A 27,278-nucleotide genomic window follows, 5' to 3' on the forward strand; every position below is an offset into this window, starting at 1 on the left:
AGTCTTTCTGTGCCTTGTCATTGAATACGGCTAGGCAATAGTTTTGCCTATTGCTTAGCTGTAAAATTGTATCTGTAAATGCCAGTTTTGACGATACACTTCAAAAACGCATACACAGGAAACGCGTCTACCAGCGCATATTTTGAATTGGAAGAGGAGGATGAGATCGAGAGGAGTCTTGTACTTCACAGTACGTGCATCACACTACATCACTTTGTTTTATTTATTTATTTATTTGTTTGTTTGTTTGTTTGAATGCTTACAGTGGTGACCACATTTATTGTATCACCAATTCTATAACTTTTGTGTATAAATATGATTTTCTCTTCATAATGTAAAATTATTAAAAGTCAGGAAATATACAGTACATTATGTTTATATGCCAAAAATGAAAAGCATGTATTTATGTGTTTGCTTTACAGTGGTGGACACGTTTATTGCAGTAGTCCACTATGGTTTACTGCTTTGTCGCCATTTATACTACAGTTCGTTGTTCTGTATACTTTTTTGTTGTTGTTGTTGTCCACTATGGTTTACTGCTTTGTCGCCATTTATACTACAGTTCGTTGTTCTGTATACTTTTTTGTTGTTGTTGTTGTCCACTATGGTTTACTGCTTTGTCGCCATTTATACTACAGTTCGTTGTTCTGTATACTTTTTTGTTGTTGTTGTTGTTATAGTAAGTTTTTCTATAGACTTAAAAAAAAATGCTGTTCCTGGATATACTGAATTCTATAACGTTTGTATATAAATATGATTTTTCTCTTTATAATGCAAAATTATTGAATCATTTAATAAAAACAACTGCGTTTTTTACTTGTATTTATTCATACAGTTCATGGTTAAAAGGTTTTACATATGATTTGGTAATGTACTTTGTAATATTTTGCTTAGGCTGGACTACTTCCATAAAATAGCAGACAGTGCCTGTAAATAGGGCCGTTTTGTCATACAGACCATGGCTCAGGCAAAATCTTGTAGCTCCTCAACGGTAGAAGATATTTAAAACCTGATTTTTAAAATATGAAATCCTCTAAAATTTCGCAACTGCAACATTTTAATATATTCCACGACAAAATACCGTATGTAACTGGAAACAGATTGGTAAGGCCTTTCTGTAGATACATTGGGTTTTAATTTGTGATTTAAGGTTGCCAAACTACAAGTGCTAAAACACAAAGGGGTCATGCCCATTTATGGTCATTCTGCTTAAGCATCAAAGGGTTAAAGAGTAAGTAGCAGGGTTATAAAAAATACAGCCTTACATGTCCCCGCGTGTTGCTACAACTGTTTAAATAATGTACCTGTAATCTCTATTTTCATTGTTAACATGTTGACAACGTTTTACACAAAACTTTATCGTCAGTTTCAAATCGCTTTTCAAAATGTCCGCTCTAGTGCACTGGATAGTGTAAGGATTATTGCCCACATTGTCAAACCGGTAACACATCAATAACAATCCATAATGTAGTACAGAACAGAAAATCCAGAGCACTTCTTATGTTTTTTTAATTTTTTATCGCTCTTCCAGCAGTGATTTAGAGGACAGATCTCAAACCCCAATGCACTAGAGTGGACATTTTGAAAAGAGCTTTGAAACAGACTTTAAAGTTATAAGTGTAAAAATGTGTCAATAGGTTAACAATGAAAGGAAAAATGACAGGTACGTTATTTAAACAGTTGTAGCAACACAAGGGGATGTGTAACGCTAGATTTTTCGGAACCCCGCTGCTTACTCTTTAAATCCAATACAAAATGACATTTAAAACCATTTAAACAAGCGCTACAGTATACTGCTCTACCCTCCTACACTGCAGCCAGGCTTTTTATACAAGGTTAGTATGAACAAAATACTTTTTTTCCAGCAATATCTTAAGGCAGTTCATGTTTCACCTACCTGGGGTGTTACTCATTATCATATTTTGGTTTTTTTTATTTATTATTATTATTATTATTTATTTCTTAGCAGACGCACTTAAGTGATATTAACCTTTAAAGACATTATTTAGACTATGCACAACATTGTGCAGTAGTGTAAAAGGGGTGTGGAAATCCATTGATTGCTGTCAAAAACCCCACACAGGATTAATTTACAGTGTTTACACAGTATTTAGCCTCCATTAGGGCAATGGTAATCCTAGTGCAGGGTTGCTCTATTAGCACAAACCAGACATTGAACAGAAAATGCAAAACAAAACACTGTTGTAAAACAAAGCTAATAAAATAAAAGTTGCCCCGACAGTATCTGAGCGGTATTCCCACTAAGGTCCCACTCCAGGAGCCTTCTACATAGACACGCTGTCTATACTCCTTATGGGATCAAAATCCCCTGAACTATTTCCCTGTTTCTTAAACAGCAAGAATCCTCGGTTGTTGGTTTCCTTTAGTCTTGGTACTGCCACACTCACAGCAGGCCATCACCTCCAGGCTTGTATAGAGAGAACAAAAGAACTGGCTTTCCAGCTCCTTTATATAGCATGTGGCCAGGTCTAATTGCTAATCAATAAATCAATTAGCACCTGGACACATATCACACATATTTTAGCAGGGAGTTGATTCCAACCCCAGGCCTTCCATATTTAGCAAAAACTGTTTCCCCATTTGTAAATCGCATATCAGAAATCAACCAATCAAGGAGCAGTATTTGCCAAAATTCCAGCACCTTATCCTATGTACAGATGTCATCCCGTGCAGAGAACACCACAACTAATTTAAATGTTTTAAAACAAAAAAGCACAAACACATATCCGATACCATTTGTAAAATGGAGCATCCTATTAACTTCACTCTCTTTAAATTTTGATGACCCTGACACTAATTTATCCAAAGAAAATAATACTGAAATCACTACAAACTTTTAAAAACACACGCTTCTCTGGCTGCACTTTTGTTTTTAATATACTCCCTAACCATGACATGTTGATTTTGGACTGAACCAGTACAATTTTCATTCATGTGATTTATAATAAGTTAATACGTTGTAGGGTGGCTCTTGTTGTATAAGAAACATCATTTGGCACAGTCTGAGCAGTCCAAACTGCACAAGATGACATTTGATTTACAAGAAGAGACACCCTACACACAATGTACTAACTTGTAAAATAAAAATAAAAACAAACAAAATACACTATCTAGATGTGCTGGGCCCCAGCCCTGCCACAAGCAGGTATTAGTGTTGCATAATTTGACTTCATATTCTGAAATGTCTGTGTTCTAGTTTTCCTAAATTAACATCTTGTTCTTATTTCCTTTCGAAAAAAAGAAATGGAGTAGATTTTGTAGTTAAGTGGAATCTTGTAAATTAGGCCCCAAGTGCTGTGCTCGACTAATTGAAACAAAAACAAAAAAGTGACCGGATATTTCTAATTGACATCAGCAGGGGTTTCTTTTCCATTTATTTTTAATTATATTGGTTATACTGGCAGTACACTACACTTGTTTTCAATGAGTGCAAATATATCTAATATGTTCTGATTATGTGTACAGTATGAGTATATGTCTAGACAGAAAACAGCTCATTAATTATATATATATATATATATATATATATATATATATATATATATATATATATATATTTATAATGATACGGTTATAAAATAGGCGGTTCCCAATGCGCGACATCGCTATCCTTTCAATGTATCTCAAAAGCATGTCTGTTCAAAAAACACAAACAAGAAGGCTCCCGAGTGGTGCATCCGGTAAAGGCTCTCCACCCGGAGTACAGGATGCGCCCTATAGCTTGGAGATTGCTGCTGACCGTGGACGGGAGTTACCAGGGGGCGGCACACAATTGGCCAAGCGCCTGTCCGCAATCTCGCAAGCTTTATAAACATGGAGTATTTCATTAAAAGTGTACTACTTACATGTTTAATACACTAGTGGTGCTGGACCAGTAGGGTTTCACACAAAGATTACAAGCTGTGCTGAGATTTATTAGTACAATAAGAGTGTACCAGCGGAACCAATTAAATAAAACCTGAGGCAAATGTGTTAATACAGTCAACAAAATACATAACACCTTTTTGTTTGACATAACTATATTAATCATTAGAAAACAATTCAGTATCATCAGCCAATCAGCTTCCAGCTCTACTGGGCTTCGTCACCAGTCATGGTCAACTACCACACGGTAAAGCCTTCATCGACGGGCACTATCACTTACATTAACTACAGGGAGCAGTGAGCATATAAGGATACAATCTGAGATGGAGTTAAGATTTTGGACTGGATTTTCACAAAAATGGATTTCCAATCTGAGTGTGACTTTTGCAGTCATTCAGGGTATGGTGTGAATGGGAGCCTTTGTAATGTTTATTTATCATCACTACTGTGCCCGGGGGTTCCTGAGTGGCGCATCCAGTGAAGGCGCTCCACGTGGAGTGCAGAATGCGCTCTATGGACGTCGTGAGTTCGAGTCAAGGCTATTCCACAGCCGACCGTGGACGGGAGCCCCCAGGGGGCGGCGCACAATTGGCCGAGCATCGCCAAGGGGGAGGGTGGGTTAGGTTGGCCAGGGTGTCCTCGGCTCACCACACACCAGAGACCCCTGTATACTGGCCGGGCACCTGTGGGCTTGCCTGTAAGCTGCCCAGAGCTGCGTTGTCCTCCGACACTGTAGCTCTGGGTTGGCTGCATGGCAGGCCTGCAGAGTGAAAAAAAGCGGTCGGCTGATGGCACACGCTTCGAGGACAGTGTGTGTTTGTCTTCGCCCTCCCGAGTCAGCGCAGGGGTGGTAGCGGTGACCTGAGCTTAAAAAATAATTGGCAACGACTAAATAATAAAAATAATTGGCAACGACTAAATTTATTAAAAAAACAAAAACAAAAACAAAAAAAACTACTGTGCCCAGCTATCACAGGATAACAGCATTTGGAGTCCCAATGAAAGTATATGTCAAAGATGTTGTAACAGGGCATAAAGACACTTTGCCATCACTGCCTGAATATCCTTTTAAAAAGATCATGTATCAAAACATGCAAAAATGCAAGTATCCACTTCACTAGTGAAGTAAGTAAACATTTGAATGGAATAATATCAGTAGATTTCTTGTCATAGACTTATATATATCATGGAGAAGGTTGTGGCTCCATGAAGTCGGGGTGTAATCCAATTATTCTGAACTCAACACCACTAATAATATGCACCATCGGCACGTCATACTTGACATTTTTGCTCCATTAACTGCTAATCAGCAGAAGCTAGTCTGCTCACATACAAGCAAAGCTTCAAACTAAATCAAATTTAAATGTCTAAAAATCGACAGACATGAACTGTTGTGTTTTTCAGCAAAGAGTTAGGATCAGTCGGAAAATAGACTACAATTTACATTTAAGAACATAACAACTTAAGAAAGTTTACAAACAAGAAGAGGCCATTCAGCCCATCATGCTTGTTTGCTTGTTAGTAACTTATTGTTCCCAGAATCTCATCAAGCAGCTTCTTGAAGGATCCCAGAGTGTCAGCTTCCACAACATTACAGGGGAGTTGGTACCAGACCATCACAATTCTCTGTGTAAAAAAGTGCCTCCTATTTTCTATTCTGAATGCCCCTTTATCTAATCTCCATTTGTAACCCCTGGTCCTTGTTTCTTTTTTCAGGTCGAAAAAGTCCCTTGGGTCGACATTGTCAATACCTTTTAGAATTTTGAATGCTTGAATCAGATCACCGCGTAGTCGTCTTTGTTCAAGACTGAATAGATTCAATTCTTTAAGCCTGTCTGCATATGACATGCCTTTTAAACCTGGAATAATTCTGGTCGCTCTTCTTTGCACTCTTTCTAGAGCAGCAATATCCTTTTTGTAGCGAGGGGGCCAGAACTGAACACAATATTCTAGATGAGGTCTTACTAATGATTGTATTTTATACATGTGCTATTGATAAAACAGTACTGGTTATTTTGGAAGGAAGTACTGTATTAAAAATATTTATATTTTTGATCTATGTCCATGGCAATCATCCATATTATTAGCTCTGAACAGCCTATGTGTGTTTTATCAGCTCCATCCTTATGGGTTTAATACCCTTCCAATGACATTTCTAAATAGTTTAATACAGTATGTATAACACAAAGGCTTACAGCAGAGCTTCATTATTAAATGAATGCATCTGTCATGCCTGTTTTATATCTAATTAAAGATTATGCAAAGCAAGGATTAAATAACAAAATAGGCATGAGTTTCTTTAGATGCACTTTTTTTTATGGCTGTGCAACTTTAAGCCATGTTAAATGACATGCCCAATTCACAGTGCTAACTAAGGTTGCATTTTCTTACCTCTTATTTGTACTAGCAATATTATCACTGGTATCCTTTTTCTACTGTTGAATATAGTTTTATACTTTTTGAATTTGTGCAATGTGGAATAGGAAGATATTTCAAAGACAAGGCTATGAATTCAAAGTTGCTGCTGCTTCCTGGTTACAACTGTTTCACTCTAATGCTCCAGCTAAAATCAGGCCAAGAAACCTTTGGCACACTGGAAATAATTAAATACCAGAAATGAATAGTTTGATTTGTTTTGATCTACAGTGTTGATGAAGCAAGCAAAGAACCAATAGATCTTCAACACATGAAAGCAGACATAATGCAGCTGGCAATATGGTTAGCACTCCTTAACTTGTGAGATATAAACATTATTATGTTTAAAACAATTATAGCTAACAAAATAATTCTATAAATCTTAGACATTTTGCAATTCCTTTATCCACAAAAACCAAACCAATAAATAAATAAATAAATAAATAAATAAATAAATAAATAAATAAAACATGTTATAGTACACGTATATTCATTTCAAAACATGAACATCTGGCACTACTTTATGTTAAAGGAAACTCTCAGTTTATATTCCTTGTTATCTGTTCGCACTTACATTTCCTCAGCAGTGTCTTCTGGGTAAAAGTGTGTTGCTGGCTGAAAGCATGTCAGTCAACAAGGGAAGCAGCTGATTGGTTATTGACAAGAAAGGCGTCAGTGAAGCGGTGGGGAGAATTTAATTCTTCAGCTGAAATGACCCAAATACAAGACAGTCAGAAATCATGACTTCCAAACAGAGTTGTCTTTAAACCTAGTGTAGTACCAGATGTCATGTTTTCAAATGAAAATACATGTTTGTTGTAACATGTTTTTTTTCAAAACTGCACATTGGAGACCTATAAATTAAATGTGCATTTGTGAAGACGTTTGATGGAACTTGATTGTTAGCTACAATTACTTTAACATCAGTATACGTTAAGGAATCCTCAGGTAAGATATTCCCTCACCATTGATATGAGTAACTGTTTGCTTCCCATACAGACCTCCTGTGCCAATGGATTTACCCAAGTTGCCGCTTCTTCGTTAGCTATCCAGCATCATGTTGCAACTGTTAAACAAACATGTGATGAATGTTGTCACTGGTGTAACAGACGGGGCCTGGGTGTGTGAAGTGATTACTGCACAATTCACAAGCCAATGCTTTGTTTTTGTTTTCACTTGGGAGTGAATTCTTGTATGAAAATAACAATGTCTTACACACTTTTCTTGAAAAATTGAAATGATTAATGTATGTACCCCATGGCTGAAAATGTGCTGTTCTCCCCCATATTCAACATTTATATATTAAATCTAATATCCATAAAATCGATTGTATAATTGTATACTTATTTATGCGACCGAAATGTTACACTCGTTTTCACAGTTAACACAAATGTTACTATGTATATAGTAATGAAACGAGCAAAGTAACAAGGTAACACATGGGTATGAGATTTCTTTATGTTGTTTATTTGTCTTCCTTACTTTCGTTCTACACTGTCGCAGTCACAATGCTCTTGTTTACAGTTACCATGGCTACTTTGCTTTGTTTCCTGGCACAGCGTACATATAGTAAAGCAACGTCAGGCACAGCACAACACGCTGAGCACGTGAAGTTCGTATGAAGAAGACTGAATTATAAAACTTCAGTCATTAAGGGATTTGTTTACTTTGAATTTTTATTTTATTTTTTATGCAGGAGTAAAAAGTAAATGGTGTCGATGGTGTCGATGGAAAGAAACGGACGTCTCTCCGCGGCAAAATGTCTTTTGTATAACTGGGTAGAAGAGGTAAGAAGAACCGACACATGATAAATATTTTTTTTCTTCTCTTTGAAAACTGTTTTCTTATTCCTAAAATGCTGAGTATTCGCTGGAAAACTAAAAGCAATTAACTTAACTCAGTTACAAAACATATTCAGATCCAAGTCCTGTTAAATAATGCCAAAAAAAACAAACAAAAAAAACATTCAATATTATTAACCATTAATATGTCTATACTCAGTCGCTCAATGACTGCTTAAGAAATTCCAATTACATAATCTATCTATCTATCTATCCATCTATCTATCTATCTATCTATCTATCTATCTATGTATAGTCCTTAGTTTCAGAAGCAGATGAACATCATTAAATACAAAAAAAATAAATGAGCAGTTTGTTTAAAGTATTTAAATGAGGGCTTAACCAACACTTAAAATAACGTAGCTATTATCACTAGTTCGCTTTATTATCGTTATAACCTTGTTCCTTTTGGTTCTTCACTTTTTTAATATCAATATGGAAAGAATTGTGAATATTCATAAAAACGTCAGCTTCTAAAGTAATACATAAAAAGTAAGCCCTGATCAAAAACTGTGTCATCATGTCTTATGAAATCTTATTAAACCTTGTACACCGAACTTTTTAATGTTAAGCAACATATACAGCTTTCTGAATGCTGCCTTCTAAACATAAAACAGCTACAACCCGTGAAATACACGTAACTTACCATCCTGCTTGCTTATTACTTTTGGGTGGAAAAAAAAAAAAATCTGGAAGACTTGTGAATATTCATGTCAACTTCAAAGCTTGTAAAATGAATAAATAAGAAGTAAAAACTACGTCATGTCTTAAGAAATCTTTGGGAACATTGTAAAACTAACCTTTTTTTGCAATTGCAATACCTTTTTTATTTTTTATATCCATTGGTATTTTTCCACAAAATTAAAATGATAACTAAAGAGCAAACTGTATCTGCATGCAGGTGCAAATAGTGATCTTTATAGTAGAAATGTATCAGTAATTTCATGGGGTGTCCGCTGGGGCTGTAAGGATAGAGCAGAGGAAGCAGAAACGAGCTGTTAGTAAGACAGTATCGAGCGGAGAACCCTCGGCAAAGGATAGAGTGACGAGCCCGAAGCTCGTAATTAGGTGCGGGCTTGGAGAGGCCTGGGCTTGAAATTAGGATAGAAAAGAGATCCCGACAGATGAGCTCTCCTATTGCCGAGGACAGAGCGTGGTCAAAGGTCACGTTCCTGGGGATCTGAAAACATATAAAAGGACTCTGCTCTGCAGAGGCGCCTCTCGGGGCGATAGGAATAGTCCAACAGCTTAGGACTGAAAGGAGAGATAGTAAAGGGTTCCCTGACTGGTCTGGTGCTGCCCTCGCATGAGGTGAGGCACAGGCCTCCGAAGCCAGGAGTGGGAAGGCGTCCTGCAGGGAACCTGCAACAGAGAGAGATAGGTTAGTTTGGGACTCGGGCACTAAGAGTGTAAAGCGGGCCACATCCTGAGGGATGGAAGGACAGTGCCTCACGTGGTGAGGCAGAATAGCCGCATGAGCTGCGTAAGGATAGTGTGGCCGGGGGTCCCCTCTGATTTACTCGGTGAGAACCCTCCTAGTGCGAGGATGAAGTAGTGTGGCTGACCTGAGGTCGAGGGAGTGGATCCGCACTTACACCCCCAGAGCAGACTGATGCAAAGGCATGAGAAAGAGAGAGGAGGAGGGGAGGAGGAGAAAGCAAAACACTAGACAAAGGAGTGTGAGACTGGGGTTTAAATTGGAGGTTAATGATGATAGGCATTAATTAATAAAGAAGCCCAACTATCGCTCCCCAAATTTCACCCTGAGGCTAACATTAATTGACTTGTAAACAGTATACAAATATATTAATGTATGTATGTTTACTAATTAATGTCCACTTTTGAAGTGTCTATTTATCTAGAGGCAATGAATGTTATAAATCCGCTCTAAATTATGTATAGACTACAGTATATGTTGACACTTATTTCTAAATATAGACTTAATAGAATCACTGAAGTATGGTGTTATGAAAGTGACTGAATAATTTACATTTTAAGATAGTCTGTTGCATTCCTATTTTTTAAATATGACCATATTCTTATCAGGAACCCATAAAGACAATCAATCAAAAAAACACTAGTATTTAAAACTTATCTGATATTCACCATTTAGTATCTTGTTCCAAGTGCATAATTTTGAGCATGAGCATTGGTTGTCTCTCAGTAGCCTAACCTCACTGCACTCTGCAGTTATAGCTACTTTATGATGTGGCAACTGCCTTGGCGCTTACTTTTGTAAGGTCCAGGATTTTAATAAAACAGTTATGTGTTTTTGCAGCAAGTGCCCCCATTGTGGACATTTTTATACTGTCCTAATTACAGAAAGTCTGACTTTCTCAGGCTTGCTCAGAGACAGTCCCAGAACAAAAATATGCTGGTGACTTTTTTTAAAATATGCCAAATATCTGTGAGTGCAGATACAGAAATAAATAATGAAGAGCATTGTTTTATTCCTTTAAGAAAATGTAGCTCCCGAGTTGCGCATCCGGTAAAGGCGCTCCTTGTGCCCTATAGCCTGGAGGTTGCCGGTTCGAGTCCAGGCTATTCCACTGCTGACTGTGGACGGGAGTTCCCAGGGGACGACGCACAGTTGGCCGAGCTCCACCCGGGGGGGAGGTAGTGTGTCCTCGGCTCACCACACACCAGAGACCCCTGTATACTGGCCGGGCACCTGTGGGCTTGCCTGTAAGCTGCCCAGAGCTGCGTTGTCCTCCGACACTGTAGCTCTGGGTTGGCTGCATGGCAGGCCAGAGTGAAAAGAAGCGGTCGGCTGACGGCACACGTTTCAGAGGACAGCGTGTGTTTGTCTTTGCCGCTCCCGTGCCTGAGTATAAAAAATACAATTGTATATCCCAAATTGGGAGAAGAACAGGGTAAAATCAATTGGCGACTACTAAATTAAAAAAAAAAAAATGTAATAATTTAACAACATCTCAAAAATGTTGACATTGCATGATTTCTTTGGAAATATTTACATTCCATAACTTTTTATGCTTTAAATATATTTGTTGTTGTGGTGGTGGTTGTGGTTGTTTTTTGGCTAAAATAAAAATGTCAAAATAGGCTCACTGTTAAAATTAAAATGTGTACCATTTTCCAGCTCAAGCACCAAAAATCAGTATTTTAAAAAAATACATTTGGAGCAATTATTTTAGTCAGATTGTGATACAAAAACTGACAACTCATATTCTCTGAGATAACAGGGCTGTATTAAAACTGAATCTGTCACAATACAGTAGGTCATCTCTTAATGAGTGCCTGCTTTGTGCTCGTAACATTTTGCTTCTTCCAAGATGACATCCAGTTATCGGCAATCATATCAGGCAGACATTGTGCACGATTGATTCATCCAGAGAAAACTGGTGGCTGACAAAGAGAACAGCCTATTAGCATTTTGCTTGGTGGGTAGAATATAATAAGTAGCTGATTCCACCTTATTCGCCAGTTCACAATGTGACAAAGGTATTTATCTCCTTAACAATATACATTACAGTAGAACATCTGCTCATGTATTTGTAGCAGGGTTTCGTGCAGGTACAGGAACTCGAGTCAAGAGTCTCTTGTGAGGTCTGTTACAGGTATATTCTCCTTTCCGTGCATTACCTCATTTATGCTACAGGGATCAGTCTTGTACTTGCGATTGGTCCTCTGACACCACAGCAACAGCAATTGTTATGATGTCCATCCTGGCATTGTGGAATAGCGCATTATCATCTTGGAACATGCCTTCACCTGCTTTGATTTCAAACATTCTCATAGGACAGTATTAGAATAAGCTTTATTGGTGGACACAGTATCACCATTTTTTTAATTGACTGCAATGCGTTGTAGTTGCATCTTATATTATCTATATATTAGGGCAGCAGTGTGGAGTAGTGGTTAGGGCTCTGGACTCTTGACCAGAGGGTCGTGGGTTCAATCCCAGGTGGGATGCTGCTGTACCCTTGAGCAAGGTACTTTACCTAGATTGCTCTAGTTAAAACCCAACTGCATAAATAAGTAATTGTATGTAAAAAATAATGTGTAAAAAATAATGTAATTGTATGTAAAAATAATGTGCTATCTTGTAACAATTGTAAGTCGCCCTGGATAAGGGCATCTGCTAAGAAATAAAAAATAATAATAATATCTAGTCTATCCTCTTTGTTTTATAAATGTAATTCAAGAATCCATGAGTTAGAACATTGGTCACTACCGGTACTCAAATTTGTAGGACAAACAACATTTTAAAGAATATGAAGTTTCAGATCTAGATATTACCTGCTAGATGTGTACCCACAGTAACGCTGTTTTCTACTTCAGGTCTTACTTATGATTTCTAGTGTACATTTACTGGCAAGAAACTACAGTACCTGTATTGATTTGTTTTGCCTATTTAGAGAGCTACAGGGCCACTGGATAATGATGGATCCCAAATAGATAGAAGTGAAGCCATAATGCATAAACATGGGCATAGAGGAATTCTCTCTGTGGATCTGCTGTGCGAAGTTACAGATAGAACAACTACACGAGAATCATATACTGCTCCAAAGGGTCTCGGAGTACGACAAAGAGGTATGTACAGTAATAGAGAGATACACAAAAGCTGTTCGTAAAGAACGATGCGTTCTACATGGATTTTTTTGAGTACAAAAAAATAGAATCTTTATGGGTTTACTGCTTTTCCACAAACAGGCCAGATACAGTGGTAAACCTACTGGCATTTATTACACAGAAAGTCTACCCCCAGATTATGATACACCTAATAAAGAAGGTTCTAAGCAAGTTGCATCTCAGTTGTACTCTAGATATATGCAAAACAAAAAAATTGTTTTGGACAATTGTACACTGTACACCCTGCCGGGGAACTAGTTAGTGAAAAGAAAGCAAATGTTTTTGCATATATTAATAAAGATGAGAAAAGGGTTTCTTCCTTCAGTACTTTTTATTGCTTTTATGTTACAGGAATGAAAGAAGAACTTTTAGAAAAATACCTGTACCAGAAGATAAGGTAATTGTTGTTTTACTAAATCTTTTTTTTTATTTTTTATTACAAGATCAGTGAAACTTACATGAATACATACTGACAGATTTACAATTCAAAGCATGTGTTTCTTGTCAGAAAAACATAAAAGTCTTTGAATACCACTTTTCAACATGTGTAGTTTATCATCAGTTGACTTATGGCTTCGTTTTTAAGCAGTATGTGCACACAGACACATTCAAACTCAGTGGGCTTTCATCCCTTTGAAACAAACAAGCTTTATACTGTTGGTGAAGCCGTCATTTATTTTTTTTTAAATATATATTTTTAGCCCTATGGTTGATTACAGTTATACCACACCTATTCAATCAGACATGACATATTTCATACTGTCTGGTTTCTGATTTGATTTATATTGTTTTTGTCATTAAAATACTGTAATTGTAGCAGCTGACAGCATCTTTCGTCTGATCTAGGGTTTGCTTAGACATATGTAATGGTCTGAGTAGTGTAAGCATGACTGACAGAGGATCTATAAATGATTAAAGTTATATTTTTAAAACAGTATCAGAATTATATATATAGGGGTCTACTTAAATCGTGGTAAATTTACGTATTTTTCACGGGTAGGTTGCAGAATAAAATTAGGATTTTGCAGACATTTCACGGACCTGTTTAAACATTAAATAAACCTAAGTAGACAGTATTTCAGAACACTATAAAGCCTAAAAATAGTGGTACTTGCTTTCTTACTAAAACCGAGTGCTGTCATTTGTTAAAGGCAAGCATGCAGCATCACCCTGCAGTTGACTTGCCAATACATTGAGACTGCATGTTCTGTATCCACTGAATTGGTTGGAAGTTAAGGCAAAGCTTTGCCAAGCTTATTAGTTATTTTAAGCTGATTAAAACTTCGTTGTCACTTGAATAGTAAACAAGAACGTTAACTGCTTTGGAGAATTTTTTTTGTAAATGTTATTTGTAGACGTTTTTTGTTTGTTTTTTGCTTAAGTGCAATGCACACGGGACGGCGAAGGAATCAAAAAGGGCTATCTACAGAAGATACGTAGATACGTAGTTTGCGTCACTTGCATTGTGCAGTAGTTCATTTAAATGAGGTTTCATTTTTTTTCCTCTCCGTACTTTTTCGCTATACATTGGCCTTTAAAAGAGGTGAATTTCGCAGTGACCCCTCAATTTCACGATTTCAGCGAAATCCGCGAAATCGCTATTTAGGTAGACCCCGATATATATATATATATATATATATATATATATATATATATATATATATATATATATATATATATATATATACAGTGCCGTGATAAAGTATTTGCCCCCTGTCTGATTTTCTTTATTTTTGCATATTTTTGACACTGAATGTTATCAGAGCTTCAACGAAAACCTAATATTAGATAAAAGTGACCCTGAGTGAACAAATAACACAAAAATTTGATACATATTTCATTTATTTATTAAAGAAAGTTATGCAACACCCAATGCCCCCGTGTGAAAAAGTAATCGCCCCCTTAGACTCAATAACTGGTTAAGCCACCTTTAGCAGCAATAACTGGAACCAAACGTTTCCTGTAGTTATTGATTAGTCTCTCACAGTGCCGTGGAGGAATTTTGGCCCACTCCTCCATGCAGAACTGCTTCAACTCAGTGACATTTGTGGGTTTTCGAGCATGAACTGCTCATTTCAGGTCCTGCCACAACATCTCAATGGGATTTAGGTCTGGACTTTGACTAGGCCATTCCAAAACTTTAAATCTCTTGTTCTTCAACCATTCTGATGTAGATTTGCTTGTGTGTTTCGGATCATTGTCTTGCTGCATGACCCAGCTGCGCTTCAGCTTCAGCTCCAGCTCACGGACGGATGGCCTGACATTCTCTTGTATAATTCTCTGATACAGAGCAGAATTCATGGTTCCTTCAATGATGGCAAGGCGTCCAGGTCCTGATGCAGCAAAGCATCCCCAAACCATGACACTACCACCACCATGCTTGACCATTGGTATGAGGTTCTTACTGTGGAATGCAGTGTTTGGTTTTCGCCAGACATAACGGGGCCCATGTTGGCCAAAAAGTTCCACTTTTGACTCATCTGTCCATAGAACATTGTTCCAGAACTCTTGAGGATCATCCAGGTGCTTTTTGGCAAACTTGAGACGAGCATTCATGTTCTTCTTAGTGAGCAATGGTTTCCGCCTTGCTACTCTGCCATGAATCCCATTTTTGCCAGTGTCTTTCTGATGGTAGAGTCATGAACACTGACCTTAGCCGAGGCGAGAGAGGCCTGCAGATCCCTGGATGTTGTTCTAGTGTTCTTTGTGACTTCCTGGACGATTTTACGCCTTGCTCTTGGAGAGATTTTGGTAGGACGGCCACTCCTGGGAAGATTCACTACTGTCCCAAACTGTCTCCATTTGGACAATATGGCTCTGACTGTGGTTTGGTGGAGCCCCAGAGCCTTAGAAATGGCTTTGTGGGGGCTCCTGAGTGGCGCATCCAGTAAAGGCGCTCCGCGTGGAGTGCAGGATGCGCTCTATAGCCTGGACGTTGCCGGTTCAAGTCCAGGCTATTCCACAGCCGACCGTGGACGGGAGCTCCCAGGGGGCAGCGCACAATTGGGCGAGCGTCGACCCGGGGGTGGGGAAGGTTAGGTCGGCCAGGGTGTCCTCGGCTCACCGCACACCAGCGACCCCTGTAGTCTAGTCGGGCGCCTGCGGGCTTGCCTGTAAGCTGCCTGAGAGCTGCGTTGTCCTCCGACGCTGTAGCTCTTGGCTGGCTGCATGGTGAGTCCGCAGTGTGAAAAAAAGCGGTCGGCTGACGGCACACGCTTCGGAGGACAGCGTGTGTTTGTCTTCGCCCTCCCGAGTCAGCGCAGGGGTGGTAGCGGTGAGCTGAGCTTAAAAAATAATTGGCAAAGGGCTCCCGAGTGGCGCATCCAGTAAAAGCACTCGCTAGAGTGCAGGATGCGCTCTATAGCCTGGACGTCGCCGGTTCGAGTCCAGGCTATTCCACAGCCGACCGTGGACAGGAGCTCCAGGGGGCGGCGCTCAATTGGCCGAGCGTCGTCCGGGGGGAGGGAGTGTTAGGTCGGCCAGGGTGTCCTCGGCTCACCGCGCACCAGCGACACCTGTTGTCTGGCCGGGCGCCTGCGGGCTTGCCTGTAAGCTGCCCAGAGCTGCGTTGTCCTCCGACGCTGTAGCTCTGAGGCGGCTGCACGGTGAGTCTGCAGAGTGTAAAGAAGTGGGCGGCTGACGGCACACGCTTCGGAGGACAGCGTGTGTTCATCTTCGGCCCTCCCGAGTCAATGCAGAGGTGGTAGCGGTGAGCTGAGCCTAAAAAATAATTGGGCATTTCAAATTGGGGAGAAAATAATAATAAAAAAAAAAATTGGCAATTCCAAATTGGGAGAAAATAATAAAAAAAATAATTGGCAACGACTAAATTTAAAATAAATAAATAAATAAATAAATAAATAAATAAATGGCTTTGTAACCCTTTCCAGACTGATAGGCATCAACAACTTTTTTCCGGAGGTCTTCAGGAATTTATTTTGTTCGTGGCATGATGTGCCTCTAGAACCTGTGTGCTGACAACTTCACTCTGATGGTAAGGGCCAAAGTTAGTCAGATTTATATTGGGCAGGGCTGGCCCAAATCAGGCCTGGTTGTTAACCAAAGTACTCAAACAGCTGACCCTAATTATCCCTTTAATTGGGTTGAGTTAACTGGGGGGGGGGGGGGGGGCGCATAACTTTTTCACACCTGAAGATTGCATGTTTGATTACCTTGCACACCAAACAAATGAAAGAAGCACCAAACTTTGGTGTCATTTTTTTCTCTCAGACTCCCTCTATATACTACTACAACCCACAGAAAAATCTGACCAAATACAATGTGAAAAATGTGCAAAAATGCAGAAAATCAGTCAGGGGGCAAATACTTTTTCACGACACTGTATATATATATATATATATATATATATATATATATATATATATATATATATATATATATATATATATATATATATATATATATATATATAATTAAAGTTACTGCTACTTTAAGTTGATGAATAACTCCTTTTAAGTTATCTGCTTTGGGGTAACATCTTATTTATGCTTCCTTTCTGCTGTAGGTATCATATGTGTACAAAAAAATATGAACAATCCAATGTTATTATAATAATAATAATAATAATAATAATAATAATAATAATAATAATAATAATAATAATAAGATTACCAACATATCTTGTAGATTTACATTAAAAGATATTTTTGAAATAAGCCATTAAACACATAGGCGGGCCCTTTTTGGGGCAATCAAATCTCAATGGTCCTACAGTATGTAAGACGTAAAATACAATAATGCCACATACAAAGAAACAGTATGTGCCTCAAATTTCTTCTTGCCATTAACTTACCGCTGCACATCTGCTGCAGTTGGACTCACTTTGATGTGCAGTTTTTTTCTTAACACAAACCCCTGTTCTCTTCTCCTGAGGCATTTATGGGGCACATTTTTTTTAATTTTTTATCCAGTCTGATGTGGCATGTGCCTTTTATGGGAGAATCCTAGAGCAAGATTAGATTCAGTAGCAGTCTGTGAAGACCACATGTGAACCATCTGCTGCAGCCTGTGAGGAAATTGGAGGTGTCTGTCTGGTTTACATGCTTGGGTTTCTTGTATTTTCTCTCAGTGATGGGGATAACAGATGCACTGGCATTGTAAACACTTGAAACAACCTGTTTGACTTGTAGTGCATGACAAACCTTTAGAGTATTCAGCAGAAAGCAAGTTTTGAGACCTGGTTTATCAACCGCAAATTCACTGAATATTGGTAAGAATGTAACCTTTGGCACAGTGCTACTTTAATCCAGGGTCTTTCAAATTTGTATGTATTTGTTTATTGACTGTTGTAGATGTGGATGGCTTTCAATTGACATGAGCCAGCACAGAGGAAACTGTCTGTTTGGAATGTGTTTCATAATCACTGTTGTATTAATGAAAATGGCTTTCCAAGAGCATTTTTATTCAGAGTCAATCCAGCCACTGTATCTCAGTAAACAAGGACACATGTTGTTAGATGAACCTGCTGGTTATAATATGTCCATGTCAATGCATACCATAATATGTCTGTTGTACTTTAATTATGTACAGTATAAGAGTAGATTCAATAAAAATGTGTCTGCATTATTCCTTTCTCTATCATGTCATTCAATCAAATTCATATGTGTGACCCTTTCACGTATTCCGCTGTTGTTGCAAGTTAAAAAAATAACAGAAGTTGTTTTGTTTTATTTCCTGTCTGTGTTGCTCATAATGTATTATCACACATTAATACAGTAAACAGTATGCCTAAGCCTGGTTTTGAGCAATGATGTACAAGTTACTGTACACTCAACATGCGAGGCAAGTGTTTATATTATCATTGAGGCTGGTAGGCTTTTAAAAAATCTATATATTTGCATTAATTCTCCTATGTCTATTTTTACAGTGAAGAGGTGTTAAATGAGTTTAACTCTCCTCCTCCATTGGAACAGCTGATGTCAGTAACGAGACGTGACTATAACATTGAGGGTTTTAAGTCAGTCCCTCCACCCCCCACCAAGGTAGGAGCCTGTGCGCACAGTCCTGGATTATTTACATTTGTGGTTCAGATCCTGCTTAAAGTAAACTGAAAAGAAGGCCAGGTCATCAAAACATTGGCTAATAAAGGATGACAGAACCTATTGAATGCAGCTTTAGATTGTCATAAGGCAATGCACCCTTACTGGTTAAGCAATTATTTCAAGTTTGAAGTGGAATTTAATTGTAATTGTAATAGTCCTTTCAAAACATTTCTAAAGAAACTCCTTTTTATTTGAGTTTAATAAAACTGGTGTAGAATATACAACTCTTAAGACCAAATAAAATGATGTATCATATTGCACACTTTCTCTTGAAGGTCTTGGTTATGTTCACGGGGCATATTTTCTACAGTTGAAGAATGGCTAAATTGATGGTCATTTGGTTCACGTATCATACAAGTTGTACATTCATATGAGCAATACATTTACTACTATGCCATCCTAAGGACTTACTTTAGTCATTATGTATTGTTGTTCTGAAGTTCATTGCTTACAAACTTTGATTAATGACAGCACATGCAAATACTGTATATGTATTGATGCAGTTAAGAGTGCCTAATACCCCAAGTATAATAAAGTTCCAGAATTTTTTTTTTTAATAATCTGTTGTGTATATGAAGTTCAAATACGATGTAAAGCAGGTTCTCATTTGTCTAATTATTGTAATTGTTCTTAAAGGCGCATGACTACAAAACAGAACAGCCAGTAACCTATTGGTCTGAGAATGCTCATAAAATACAAGTAAGTTTTTTTTTCTTCTTTATTTTTGCATATTTTCATAATGTATATGCACAGCATACAGGTTAAAAAATATTCAGATGGAATTGAAAATAATGCGTGATATAATGAGGGATGAATGGGCAGTAATACATTTTTCAGTCCAGTGTGAGTAAAAGGCAGTAACACTGGCTATGTTTACAATTACTTTTGGCACCCATAATGGAGCATTATTTTTCCAGAATTGTGGTCTTCATACTGTCATTGTACTGTAACTTTCTAGATTTTAGAAAAGCGCGTTCCAAGCGTGGAACACCTGGAGGCGGTAGGCCAGTGGCAGTTTGATATGATTAACATCATTCCATGGGTCAAAATGATTAAAATTCAAGGGACAAAGTGCTGAATGATCATCTTACAGAAATGCACTTCCTTATAACAGATGCACTAACATTGTAAACACCTAGTACCCCCTGTTTGACTTTTAGTGCATGACAAACCTTTAAAAGTGTATAGAGCACAAAATAAGTTTTGAGACCTGGTTTATCAACCAAAAATGTACTGAATATTGGTAAGAATGTAACCTTTAGCAGTTGAAGAAATGTGGGAAAGTATATGGATATCAAAGCCCTGTGTTCCTTTTTCTTATCACATCAAATTAATTGAATCCCAGTGAACACCACTTGAAAAATGAACTATTTTAATTACTAGGGTCATTAATATGTGTATATATTTATTTATTGAATGTTGTAAATATTATTGTAGATGTGGATGACTTCCAAATGGTATAAGCCTGCAGAAACTGTCTCTTGAATGTTTCATAATTTCTGCAGTATTAATGAAAAACATTTAAACATGTATCAATGTAAACAAGTAGACATGCTACAGGATGTTGTGTCAAAGTGGTTAAGTGGGTACAGGTGCAGGAGTGATGCAGTGCGTTATAAAAACAGACAAAGAGAGTTATAATCCAGTTGGAAAGGAATGTTATTGTATCCAGGTCTGGTGACCAAATAATAAGAGCCCAGCAATACACAGCAATTGCGTATTGCGCAGCATAAATAACAATGAGTTGCAGTCCCAAACAATAAACACAAATATCCGCCCCACAGTAATACTAACACAGTCATCAGTCCTGGGTGCATGCAGCAGTGCTCGTGGTGGGTGATACAGTTTATTAGTGACAGTAGTGCAGTGCTGTTCCGGCTTTGTGCTGGCCCTTGGCGACAGCTCCGGAATCGTGTCAGCCATCTATAATTTACAAAACAAGACAATTACAGGCAAACAAACAAAACACTCACAAGACGTTATTTCTCATGGGGTCTCTGACAGTCCCTACAGGTTTAAAGCTCAAACCAACAACCATAAAACAATGCACCTTTTCTGAAATATCAGTATAGCCCCTCCTTAATGAACATAAAATGACACTCACAGGCATGTTTGTTGTAAACGAATGTCAAAATAAAAAAATGGTCAGGTGGATTTTTTTTCAAGAATAATCAAGCTACTACCGTAAGCATGCTACCTCTTTTTTGTTGTAAACATAGCCAGTGCCTACCAGTAAATCAAAAACAACCACTGTGATTTTCCCTTCCCCTTAGTTTAGATTAGTTAAGGATGCTTGTGCTACAGATTTGGATTTAAGTCCCCAAGCTCTGTGCTGTGCTAAAATAAGACCTCCACCTTACAAACTTAGAATAAATCTGACATTTTTTGAAAATAATATAGAAATATGTTGACAATAATAATAATAATAATAATAATAATAATAATAATAATAATAATAATAATAATAATAATAATAATAATATTTGTACAGTAATGATCTGATTACCATTATTATTATTATCATGATATGAGAATGCTTACAACTAAGATAGTGACAGAAATATTCCATGTTTTATGAACAGGAATCTTGAAATGCCAGACATACAGTAAAGCCCTGATTCATGTATCCTATAACATTAATTTACCTGAAAACTGAAGTTAAAACAGGATTGTTTTCTTAACGATGGGTGGTAAAGATATGTGGACACTGTTTTTTTGCAGAATGCCTTTAGTTTAGGTATATATTTATCAGATTTTATAAAAAAACAATATTACATTTGTTTTTTTAAAAACACTTAAATACTAATGTAGTGATACCACACCAGCAATCTCATGCTGTTTGATGTCAGATTTTATGATTGGTTGGATTTTTTGCATTAAAGAAAGACAACAGGTTTGGAAGAGTGGTAAAAAAATAAAAAAACGCTCTACCACATTTTATCTTTGACAAAAGTAAGACAACAGCATACCACTCCCTTTTTTATAGCTGTAACAATATTGCTCTAATTCGAAAGAAATTAACAGTTTTTAAAGAAGGAAAATGCTTATATACCACATTTGGTCACTTAACCTTTCTGAAAGCATCCTGTCATCTGCAAAACAAAAGCTTACATAAAAAGAAGAATATGATTTAAAACTGCACAGTTGAATTTAAATGCCTCATTATCATACCGTGCTGACATTTGAATGGACAAATAATAACTCGGCTAACCTCTGAAAGCTGCTATGAAATATTTAGTATTTTCCATTTTCTTTTATGCTTAGAGATAAAAAAAAAAGAAAAAGAAAAAAAACATAAGACTGGTATTCCAATTAAACAGTCTAATTAATTAATACTTGTATTGAGAACCAAAAAAAAAAGAATGATAAAAATGTACAGAAGTTCAGAAGCTGACCCTGATTTATTAACAGTTTTTAAACACAGGCATGGGGTAAAATATGTTAACACATTAAACATTAATAATGCCCATTAATGTCCCGCTAGCCAGCTGAGTGAAGGGACCAGCAAACTATTCCCAACAAATGAACTGTTAACCAATCAGACACTGAAAAACACAACTTATTGAAACATTTGTCTGCTAAATGACTTTAATGTCTGTCTCTGAGCCATGGTGTGGACGGTAAACCATCTGAAGTCATCTTCATTTTACTCCTTGTTTTAAAGGAAACTGCTAAGGTTAACATGACCAGGACAGTGCTATGACTGTTACCCAGGCTTTTAGGTTAGGTTGAGAATAAACTGCAGTGTTCACTAAGCATTATCATGCTAGTAAATGCTTGTAAACTTACTTGCAGGCTAATGTTTATTTTTTTCTGGGCCAAATATGTATTTAATGCCTTGGACTTTGACTGTGTTCTTTATTTGAAAGTTGAACAGGTAAAGTGTACAAAAGGATTGTATATATACTGCATGCAATGATTTACTGTATAAAACAAACAAAAACACATTTTAAAAAACATGATATATTATGTTTTGCTTATATGTTTTTCAATTGTGGGTATCATACAAGAAAAATAACCCTTTCACGTTAGTAATTTAAGTACAAGTAGATTACAGTTTGTTTATGGTTGTACCGGTAAAAATATAATTTTTCAAAGCTAATTAGGTGAATTAAGTGATTTGTAAATAACATTCAGGAGGTCTAATATTGGTTTAATACAGTATGCATTAGAATAATAATGTTACCTTCTGTAGACTAACCCATTTCAAGTTGCCAGGTTTCCATAGTTACTCAGTAACAAGCACCACGGTTGCTACAAGATTTAAGCCACCATATGTGTGTACTTTAATTGGTATTCATAATAGCTATACAGTATCTATGTTTTGAGTCCTTTACTAATTATTTCACCAGCAATAAGCAATACTACTCAATAATCATGAAGCTAGCACTAAAACAGCTCCCAGTGTTTTATTAGTGCTTCCCTGTGGGTCACTGAATGCTTAAAAAAGCACTTCCACCCCCCAGCTAATATGCTGTTTTTGTTTAAGAGTGACAGGAATGTCAGTATTGAATTTTTTTGGATGTTCAGTTCATTTCTACTAGCAAACAATAAATGCTGTTGCAAACCCATAACCTTTCAGTGCAAAGTGACAATTCACTAGTGCAAAAGCAAGTAGAGCAAATGTGCTAGCTTGTGTTCCCGTGGTTTCCTAAAATAACATGATTTTGTCTTTAAGGCTGCCTTGAAATTTAAAACTCAGTAATTTATTGCTGCAATACGTCATTAAGATTTTTATGATCCAGTCACACACTAAATGTTTTGCTTGTAGATACAACAATAACAGTATGCAGCCACCCCCCTCTGCGGACGTTCTGTTTGCAATTAAATATGTTTCAGTGGTTATTTATGGACTACAAATGAATGCCAGATTCCTAATCTTTGTCAAGTTTCCTTATTAAACATTCCAAACTATCTGAACAATTTAAACCTGCAGTATATATTGTCTTAAGGTTCTTTTTTGAAATACTTCAATAACTGCTGAACATTGTTTGAGTTGAGAGCATATCCTTTGAGTCATATCTCCACACGATTCAGTACTGTGCCGTCCCTAATACAAAATACTAGTCTTAAGATACAGTGTAAGTATATTAAAGCAATTTCACAACTGCTCAGGATCAAATCAACTTCAAACATGTCTCTCCAGACAGCCATATACCGTATGTTGTGTAAAAAGATGCATTCCATGAGTGGGGGGAAAAAATGCAGTAAGAAGAATTTCAGTTCCTTCATATAGATGTTATATTTTTTGATTTGTGTAAACTAAAAATATATATATTTCTGGTACTTAAAACGAGCTTTTTAAATATCTACAAACCCATGCTTCAAAGAGTTTGTAATGAATGAATACTGTATATCTGTTTTAAGATTTAAAATTAAACACAGCAAGTGAGACCAGAGTCTTTTTTGTAAGTGGTCTAAGTTTCGTATTTACATGATTCCAATTGCAAAACTAGTTTATGTTAGTAGCCTTCAGAAGTTATTTTGTCACCACCACACATGGCGACAAAGACCAAGCAAAAAAATATATATATATTTTTATTAAGGTATGTGTTGAAATAATTGTTTTGTGTTGAAATAATTGTATTCTCCCCCTTTCCAAAAACTTCTTCCAAGCAATGACACCATAATAACAATGCCGTTTAGTTATATGAGCCTCGCTGTACTTTACACAGGACAATGCTTGCATGATGACACTTTAAATACTGATAGATCTACAGAAACTGTCCATATATATATAATTAAATTCTAAAGATGTAATGTAGATAATGGAATAGAAAGAGCCATGCTCCGGCTTTCTAGCTCCGGCTCTGGAGTGGCTCCGGTAGCTCAGCTCCAGAACTGATGGAGACCCCCTGCTCCAGCTCCAGCAGCCCCTGCTCCAGCTCCAGCAGCCCCTGCTCCAGCTCCAGCAGCCCCTGCCCCTGCTCCAGCTCCAGCAGCCCCTGCTCCAGCTCAGGAGCTGCTCCAGTGCAGCTCTACTGTTGCTCCAGCTGATTTTAGCTGCTCCGGCTCCAGAGCCACTAAAACCTATAATCAGTAATGTATGTTCTTGACTATCATAGCATCATCCTATTTAAGTTATTTTTTTAATTGTTCAATCAGGTTAAATGTGTTTTTTTAGGAGACAAGAAAGTGAAATCTGCTTTTAAGACAGATTTCTATGAATTTAGACTGTATTCCCCTTGTATATTAGAGGCTGTCCAAAATTTGAAAGCCTACAAAGCATGTACTGGTATTGCCAAAATAGCAATTAAAAAAAAAAAATTCCTTGATTGCTTACATATGTTTATATAATATACCTGTAGTCTATATTCTTCTTCTTCTTCTTCTTCTTATTATTATTATTATTATTATTATTATTATTATTATTATTATTATTATTATTAATTAATTAATTAATTAATTTATTTTTATTTTTTTATGGTACATTTTCTCAGTCTTGTTGCAATAGTAATATACAACGCAGTTAACTGTACAGTAAAATACATTTCAATAAGGAAAAATTATACACAGTCGGCACCGCCTAATCGGGATCCTGATAATCGGGATTGCTGCTTAAATGGGATACAATTCTGGGAGACGTTTTTTGCCAATTCTGTTTATGTTGTTTAATTGGGACCTCACTTTGTTTAATTGGGATACAGTATTTTCAAATCTATGAACGGAGATAGCTTTTCAGTGCAGTGAGTACATGATTACACTGTGACTTGCGTAAATTGCGTAAACCATGTTGAACTCTTGAAGAAAGAGGAGTCTCCTGTGGTTTCTCAGGCTGCTGTTGCAAAGAAAGTTGGTATGTCAACATCGCAGGTGCCTCGCCTTGTGATAAGATGTGATTTCATGCTTTTTCATTTAATGTGGAAATAAAAAAACGATTAATTTTGTTTAGGAATCAAAAAAAAAAAAACATTGACTCAAATTATGATTTAACGTGTAGTCGTAATGTGATGTGATTTCATTCTTTTTCTTTTCATTAAGAAACAAAAAAGTGTGACTAAGGTCGTCTCAACTGCCTCTCGTTTAATTTGGACAGCCATTTACTCAGGATATGTTTCCTTCTCCTGAGGTGTCCCGACTGTATAATAATTGAGTGCTAGGACTAATATCCGAAATTTTAACATGTATTCGAAGGGGAAAAACATTCTGTCAGTCAGAAATGACAGTTGACAGAAATCCCTAAGTCCTTTAGTTAAAGTAAAGGTAACGGTAAGTAACTACATTTAACTAGTGTTTTATTTTCTGTTTTTCAGGGTGTAACAGCTGTCCGAACCAGGGACACACCATTTAAAAAGAACAGCTCCTTCAGCAAACCTATCAGTGAATGCCTTGATGATCCTATGCCTTACACAGAGGAGAACTATCCTAATCTGTAGGAGTTACTGAGTTTTAACACATTTCTAAACTTAGATCGTATTACAGGAATCTTTCCCTGTTTTGAATTTTTGTAGCTGCATCAAGTCTTAGAATTTTACAGTCTCTTTTTGAAGTTGGATTCTTTTTTTAGAAAAGTACTGGAAATGCTTCCATGGCAACCAAGCTGTCTGCTATCTCATTTGTAAGCAGTTGCCAGTGGCAGAACCTTGTTACAAATGGGTACCAAATGTATATGTATCACAAGTAAAATAAATATTTGGACTTGTTTAGGATTTCCAATTGTCAAGTTTCAAAGCTTGTACACAAAGTCAAGTGCTCAACATAATCTTGTATTTCAAGTTAATTAGGAAGTTGTGGAGTTACAGTTATTACATATAGTAATTGCTTCTCGAGTATCTAGGTACATTTGTTAATTATTTGATGCTGTATCAAAACATTTAGTTGTATTTTTATCCTTTTCATACCTGGTGAACACATAAAAACTATTTGTGTCATCTAAACAAAGAAGCTGATGATTCTGAAGATTCAGTAACTAAACTTTGGAGAAGCTCATTCTTGTGTGATACTGTAAAGTATATAGACATCTCCATGTTATTACATGATTTAGGGCTTGATTGACAAAGATGGTTATTGATTCATTTTTCTTTAGACAGTGATATTGGAGCCAGCATTCAGTAGAATAAAGGCTCATGAATCAGCCTGCACTTAATATAAGTTAATTCAAGAAAACAAGTTAAATACAAGCATTTAGTGAACATTAGCTAATATGATAAAGACCAAAGTACACAATTCAGCTAGTTTAACAAACCATCTTTTATATATAAAAAAGCACTTCAGCAATTTTCATGACAAACATAGTGGCACCTTTACATAAAAAGACAAAGAATGTTTTGGCAGCACTGCAAATGATGTTCAGGACAGAGGAATTGGATTCACGTTTCAGAAAAGCAACAAAGAAAATGGCTACAGGAGAGTATCAAAGAAATGTGGAACTCCAAAATCCACAATCAGAGCAATGATCAAGAAGTACAACAGGAGAAATTAAAGAAGATGCTTGAAAGAGGTGGACATCCAAAGAAAATTGCGGGGACAGCAGGTGGGAGAG

The 27,278-nt window shown here is 37.0% G+C and overlaps 1 protein-coding gene across 4 annotated transcripts; it reads left to right on the forward strand.

The window, feature by feature from the left end:
- On the forward strand, positions 1-26,440 carry LOC117962594 (sperm-associated antigen 8-like). Of its 4 annotated transcripts, none has more exons than XM_059021125.1 (7): positions 1-190; positions 7,997-8,087; positions 12,521-12,695; positions 13,086-13,131; positions 18,622-18,736; positions 19,433-19,495; positions 26,050-26,440. In XM_059021125.1, exons 2-7 carry the CDS (start codon positions 8,010-8,012, stop codon positions 26,170-26,172), a joined length of 600 nt encoding a protein of 199 aa, XP_058877108.1. In that variant the 5' UTR covers positions 1-190; positions 7,997-8,009; the 3' UTR covers positions 26,173-26,440. The 4 variants fall into 4 exon arrangements, with proteins under 4 accessions (XP_058877108.1, XP_058877126.1, XP_058877143.1 ...); XM_059021143.1 differs by lacking the exon at positions 1-190 and adding an exon at positions 7,017-7,248; XM_059021123.1 differs by lacking the exon at positions 1-190 and having other exon boundaries at positions 7,855-8,087.
- The last annotated feature ends 838 nt before the right edge of the window (positions 26,441-27,278 follow it).

Source organism: Acipenser ruthenus, chromosome 1, assembly GCF_902713425.1.
Source record: "Acipenser ruthenus chromosome 1, fAciRut3.2 maternal haplotype, whole genome shotgun sequence".
In the NCBI taxonomy this organism is placed as follows: domain Eukaryota; kingdom Metazoa; phylum Chordata; class Actinopteri; order Acipenseriformes; family Acipenseridae; genus Acipenser; species Acipenser ruthenus.